The sequence below is a fragment of the Penaeus vannamei genome, chromosome 14 (genome assembly GCF_042767895.1).
Source record: "Penaeus vannamei isolate JL-2024 chromosome 14, ASM4276789v1, whole genome shotgun sequence".
NCBI lineage: Eukaryota > Metazoa > Arthropoda > Malacostraca > Decapoda > Penaeidae > Penaeus > Penaeus vannamei.
Genome location: NC_091562.1, coordinates 35534572 through 35542071, shown reverse-complemented (window position 1 = coordinate 35542071; position 7500 = coordinate 35534572). Strand labels below are relative to the sequence as shown.

General features: G+C 35.8%; 1 protein-coding gene across 1 annotated transcript in view; it reads left to right on the top strand.

Annotated features, from left to right (window-relative positions):
- LOC113812285 (uncharacterized) overlaps window positions 1-7500 on the top strand; it is a 9205-nt gene that overhangs the window by 1004 nt on the left and 701 nt on the right. Inside the window, exons 2-5 of the mRNA XM_027364152.2 lie at window positions 456-603; window positions 2021-2179; window positions 6293-6469; window positions 7024-7140. Of these exons, the coding sequence (XP_027219953.2) occupies window positions 456-603; window positions 2021-2179; window positions 6293-6469; window positions 7024-7140 (601 nt within the window). The remainder of the gene's footprint in view (window positions 1-455; window positions 604-2020; window positions 2180-6292; window positions 6470-7023; window positions 7141-7500) is intronic.

The window sequence follows — 7500 nt, the reverse complement described above, 5'->3', positions numbered from 1 at the left end:
TATATCTTTATATATATCTGTCTCTGTTTCCATATCTATCTATATCTTTATCTATATTTACATATGTCTATCTGTCTAGCTATATATCAACTTACCAATCGATCTGTTTCCTTTTCGAAAAAAAAAATATTGTCAGTGCTCATGCTAATAATTATGATGGTGATAATGATATTGGTGACAAGAGTGAGATATCAAGAATGACATAATCATCAAAATAATAAGTATAAGCCACAGAACAACGATAAAAATAAGCATAACAACTTCGATAATAATAACATCAATAACAACGGTGATGAAAAATATAACATCAATAACAACTAAGATGAAAAAATACATAACATCAACAATAACAATAATGATAATAACATACCTATCATCATCACCATCGTAATAATCATTACATTCATGATCACTGCAATTTTTCCCCCTTCTTATCACAACGATCCCTTCCTCAGAATCGTAGAGGTTAAAAACAAGACTAAACGGCTTTTGAAGAACCCTACTGAGTACTTTGAGTCACTTGAACAGCCCAACGGATATTGCAGAAAGCTGGTAACTTTTGGCGGAACATCGTGTAAGCTGTGGATGGATGGAGACAAACAGGTTAGTATCACTGTTTATATATTTATCTATCTGTCTGTCTGTCTATATCTATACAGTATATATATACATACATATAGATAGATATAGATATATATGTACGTGTGTATGTATGTGTGTTTGTGTCTGTGTTTGTTTGTTTTATACATTCTCTCTTTCTTCTCACTCCCTTTTCCCTTCATCCCTCCCCACTCCTCCTCCTCTCTTCTTTCACTTCTATCTCTCTTCCTTTTCCTCCCTCTGCACTCGCTTCACTCCCCCCAACCCTCCCTCTCCTTATCCCCCGTCCCCTCCCTCCCCTCTCCTCCCCTATCTCCCCTCCTCTCTCCTCCCCTATCCCCCTCCCCCCTCCCCTATCCCCCCTCCCCACTCCTCCCCTATCTCCTCCCCCCCTTATCCACCAAAAACGAAACCCCAACAGAATCCACCTTTTATAACTCTTTTTTCCCCCATCCTCTCCAACCCACCAGATGTGTTTAGACGAACACGTGGCTATGCCTCTCCTATCTCCCTCCCCCACGTCTCCTCTCCTCTCCTATCCCCCTTCCCCCTCCCCCCCTCCCCCCCTCTCCTCCCATCCCCTATCCCCCTTCCCCCTCCCCTATCCCCCAACCCACCACCAAAAACGAAACCCCAACAAAATCCACCTTTTCTAACTCTTTTTTTTCCCCCCCATCCTCTCCAACCCACCAGGTGTGTTTAGACGACCACGTTGCAATGTCTCTCTTATCCCCCTCCCCCCTCTCCTCTCATCCCCTATCCTCCTTCCCCCCTCCGCTATCCACCAACCCACCACCAAAAACGAAACCCCAACAGAATCCACCTTTTCTAACGCCTTCCCCCCCCCCCCCCCCCATTTTCTCCAACCCACCAGGTGTGTTTAGACGACCACGTGGCCATGCCTCTCCTATCCCCCTCCCCCACGTCTCCTCTCCTCCCCTATCCCCTTTCCCCTATATCCCCCCCTCCTCTCTCCTCCCCTATCCACCAAAAACGAAACCCCAACAAAATCCACCTTTTCTAACGCCTTTTCCCCCCCATCCTCTCCCACCCACCAGGTGTGTTTAGACGACCACGTGGCTATGCCTCTCCTATCCCCCTCCCCCCTGTCTCCTCTCCTCCCCTATCCCCCTTCCCCTATATCCCCCCCTCCTCTCCCCTATCCACCAAAAACGAAACCCCAACAGAATCCACCTTTTCTAACGCCTTTCCCCCCCATCCTCTCCCACCCACCAGGTGTGTTTAGACGACCACCTGGCTATGCCTCTCCTATCCCCCTCCCCCCTGTCTCCTCTCCTCCCCTATTCCCCTTCTCCTATATCCCCCCCTCCTCTCTCCTCCCCTATCCACCAAAAACGAAACCCCAACAGAATCCACCTTTTCTAACGCCTTTCCCCCCCCATCCTCTCCCACCCACCAGGTGTGTTTAGACGACCACGTGGCGATGCCGAAGAAGGACTGCCTCGTGTATTCCTTCGGCGCAGGTGATGACATCAGTTTTGAGGACTCCATTATCGAGTTTGCGGATTGTGAACTTCATTTGTTCGACCCGAGTATAAACGCCTCGGATATTTTGAATGTAGGTTTGGGCGCACTTATTTTAGTTCATGGTAAGTTTAGGCGCAATTGATTTATTTTAATGGTAAGTTTAGGCGCAGGTATTTTAGTTCATGGTAAGTTTAGGGGCAATAGATTTATTTTGATAGTATTTTTGGGCGCAGTTATTTTAGTTCATGGTAAGTTTAGGGGTAGTAGATTTATTTTGATGTTAAGTTTAGGTGCAATTAATTTATTTTAATGGAAAGCTTGGGCGCAGGCATTTTAATTCATGGTAATTTTAGGGGCAATAGATTTATTTTAATGGAAAGTTTAGGCGCAATTGATGCATATTCATGGTAAGTTTAGGGGCAATAGACTTATTTTGATGGTAAGTTTAGGTGCAATTATTTAATCTAATGGTACATTTGGCCGCAATTATCTAAGTTCATGGTACGTTTGGGAGCAACTTTTGTGTGGTCGCCTTTGCGTGTCTCTTGTCCGTTTTCGATCTGTTTGAATGCTTATGTAATTATATGTTTATTTATCTGTCGATACATTCACTTATTCACATTTGTTTACCTATTTCTTTGATACATTTGTCTATATATCCATCTATCTATCCATCCCGTATATAGACAGAGATTACTGTGAGGACGTTCTTTCGTCAGAGCTTACCCATTACGGTTACTCATTGCATGCAACGATCGGGTGTGTCATTGCAGAGATCTTCGTTCTTGCTCGTCGTCTGTTTCGAGGAAAAAAAAAGAATGGCGGATGCTTTTTTGTACAGTTCTCATTTATATATCTACATCTGTCTCTAAATTTGTCTGTCTGTATATATATATTTATGTCAATATATATATATATATATATATATATATATATATATATATATATATATATATATATATATATATATATATATGTGTGTGTGTGTGTGTGTGTGTGTGTGTGTGTGTGTGTGTGTGTGTGTGTGTGTGTGTGTGTATGTGTATATATCAAACTACCTATCTACCTTTCTGTTCATCTTTTAATATGTCTATCTATATGTCCGTTTGTCTAAGTATCTATACCCACCTATTTGTCTATCTATCTGCTTATCTGTCTAAATATGTCAATCTATCTATCAACACATATCGATCTATCTGTCAATTTTTCTATCTATCCAAATACAAAACATTTTACCATCTATCTACGTACCTATTTGCATACACAGTTCCCCATCTCATAATCTGTCTATTCACTATCAAATATCTATTTTGTCTTTCGATCTACCTACCCCCCCCCCCCCCGAAAAAAAACAAGGTTAATAAATTTCAAATGAATTTGTATTGCGCTGTGCTATCTCTGTTCCCGATGTACCGTGTACCCTGTACCATGTTCGATTACTCTACGAACTGGTTAATTTTGCCTCGGTGGTGAAGCTGTCAATCAAATAACTTTGTCTTGCGAAAATGAAATAAAATCCCGCGCTGATGACGTCATCTTTCCCGTAACGGATATTTTCTTTTAAACATTTTGTGATTTGGTGGTGGGTGCGTTCCCCCCCCCCTTTTTTTTAATTAAATCTTAATGTTTTATTTTGTTTACTATTGATTTATCTATATCTAGTTTGTGTATTTGTTTATCTGTTTATTTACTTATTTTCTCTTACGGAGATTCTCTTAAAATTTCTGCGATTTAGTGATAAGTGCGTTTCCCCTTTTTTCAGATTTTGTTTGTAATCTTTATTATTTACCTATTTGTTTGTATATGTTTTGTATTTATTTATTTATTTATTTTCCCTCAACAGAGATTCTCGAAAAAATCGATTTGGTGATAAGTGCGTTTCCCATATTCTCATGTTTTGTTTCCTTTATTACTTGTCTATTTTGTGTATTTATTTATTCATCTATTTTGTTTACTTATTCATGTATATGTTCATTTATTTATTAATCTAACTATTACTTTACCTTTTCGAGATGAAGATGCATTTGTTAATAATTAACAAAACAGTAGGCCTTTTTTCCGGTGCCAACAAACTGTCTAACTACACTGCCGATGCTTCTACGCTGTTGCCACAGGTGCGGCTCCACCCCCATTCCTAGGAATTGTACTCGAGTTGACGAATCTGATTTTGTTTTTGAATTGTATCAATTAACAAATTACTGGTTTACTGATGTAACATTAGGAAATAACAATAAATACAAGTTGTTAGTTATCAACATCTTCAAATTACAAATCAAACGACGGAAAACTATTGAAATCAGTTGAAAATGCGCGGGTCCTAAGCGCCTCCCATCATACTTTTTCATTCGTCCATCAACAGTGGTTTCGAAGGTCACACTTCTTTAAATATTTTGAAAATGACACTATTTATTGATTGATATCAACTACATTCAAAAGGATATATAAGTTTACGTCAGCATATTCAATTATATATACATATTAAGTAAAATGAGTATGTAAAACCTAATATAAATTTTCATAATATTCTTTTGACCATTCGAACACACTCTGTAAATAAAACATGAGATACTTCCCCGTATTATTCGTCATGGAACACTTTTGGAGGCCTGAATATTGCCCAAGATTAAAGCATAAATGATGTAAGAAAAACAGTAACAAGTCTTACACGACATATCGCATAAAAATGTACACATACGAAAGATAAATCTGAACCTCGCTCTTCTTAGCCGTAGCCCTATTAATTAATACGAAAGCATATAAACCTTAAAGTCTATATTATTATATATGGTAGTAGTGTAAATTTTAAATATATTTCTGCATATATGTATATATATACATATACATACATAAATGCATATATATATATATCGTTATATATATATATATATATATATATATATATATATATATATATATATATATATATATCTTTATATATATATATATATATATATATATATATATATATATATCGCTATATATATATATATATATATATATATATATATATATATATATATATATATATATATAATAAATAAATAAATAAATAAATAAATAAATAAATAAATATATATATATATATATATATATATATATATATATATATATATATATATATATATATATATATATATATATATATATGCATGTGTGTATACATATGTTTAAATATATATGTGTGTGTATACTGTATATATAGGTATGTATGTATATATACATTTCTGTATGTATATATATAATATATATGCATATATGCACACATATATATACGCGCGCGCGCGCGCGTAAATACTTTCAAACTAGTACTTAGTGCAATAATATCCTCATTAACATCATCAAAGTTACTAATATTGCACCATACAGTGCAGCATCAACTTTGAACTTCCCATTTTCTTCCAGTTTTAAAACGAGCAGAGGTGCTCCGCGCGCTCATCAGCCAGGTGCAGTTGCTTATATATGACTCCGCCCCCATAAATAGGGGCGGAGTCATGGGAAACTGTAGTAATACACCTCTTGGCACCGGAAAAAAGGCCTAGTGATCATTATTTGATGATAGGCAGGTTAATGATGGTAACTGATTAATAATTACCATAATAAATGTTGATCATTATTCGATAATTGACAGGTTAATTATGAAAATTCTTCGATATCTAACAAGTTAGTAATTGTAATTATTTGATAATTATTTGGTTAATTATGATAATTATGAGATAATTGCAGGTTTATGATGATATTAACAATGATATTTGATGTTGCGCTGGGTCCTAAGTCACCAACGTCAAAAGAGTATTTTCCGTTATTTTCAAAATATTATCCTATTTTTGTTCGCATTAGTGTGTTGGAGTAGCAACATAGTGCGGGGTTTGCAATTCGTCTCACATGGCGTGTGGTGATAGGACGAATGTCTTTTTGAGTTACAGATGCGCGCGCACACATAAACATACGCATACACTCACACACTCACACACACGTAAAAAATGTGCGTATATATGTGTATGTATCACGTACATACATGCATACATACATACATATATATATATATATATATATATATATATATATATATATATATATATATATATATATATATATATGCAGGCAGACACACATACACATATATCTGTGTTTATTTATTTATTTATTTATTTATTTATTTTTTTGTATTTACTTCCTTTCTTATTCTAATTACATATCTTTCCAGGAAAGCGGCGAGAAAATCAAATTCCACAAACTGGGTCTCGGTGAAAGTGAAAAGGTCTTGGTCCACAAAGGCGTGACCTATAAATTCAATACCTTTGATAGTATTCTACGGCAAAATGGTCACTTGGGACGAACCATTCACTATCTTAAGCTAGATATAGAATCTAGTGAATGGGTGGTAAGTTTGATGAGATTTTCGTATGTGTAATGTGTGTATTTGTCTTGTAAAACATAATGAATGTTTTTTTTTTTTGTTCATTGTAATGAATTGGAATGTTGATATTCGTGCACAGTCCAGTGAATGGGTTTACGTTGATTATAATGTGGGTGTATTTGCAATGTTGATCTTGTAAAATATAGGAAATCTAGTGAATGGGAGTAAATATTTTTTTGTATATTGCGTATTATCTTAAACTTGAAGTAATTAAAAAAGAGGATTATTCACAGATTTTTTAAAGAATATATATCAGCATGTAGTATTCACCATCAATATATAAAGAAGAAATATTAAGTCAATGTGTAGTGTGCACGCTGTAATGTTTATCAATATCGTAAATCAAGTCTGTATTAATTTCCCATTCTTGAATTAAGTCTGAAAATCTTCCCACAACGATATAAACGAGACAAACAAATATCTACATCTAAATCTAACGCAGGAAGGAAGGAAAAGTCCCCTATATAAATAAAAAAAAATATAGACCCTTCATATTAAAAAAAGAAAACTGATTACAGGTACTTCCATACCTGTTGGAAAAGGGGCTACTTGACAACGTATGGCAGCTGGCGATGGAGTTGCACAGCACTTTCTTGAATAATTTGCCGTTTGAGAAGTGGATGGAGCACTTGCAGGTGAAGTGAAATCAGATTAGAAGTCATTGTTGATAGGCTAATGAGCGCGCGCGCACGCACCCCCCACACACAAACAAACACATATATATATATATATATATATATATATATATATATATATATATATATATATATATATATATTTATCTGTGTGTGTGTGTGTATGTGTGTGTGTGTGTGTGTGTGTGTGTGTGTGTGTGTGTGTGTGTGTGTGTGTGTGTGTGTGTGTGTGTGTGTGCGCGCGTGTGTGTGTAAGACATCAAAGGAAGTAGTAACAGTACTCACTTAAACTTTTTTTTTCATTGTCATTCTGATAAGTTTGATGCATGCAGTTTAGATTCACACATTTATGCATTTCTA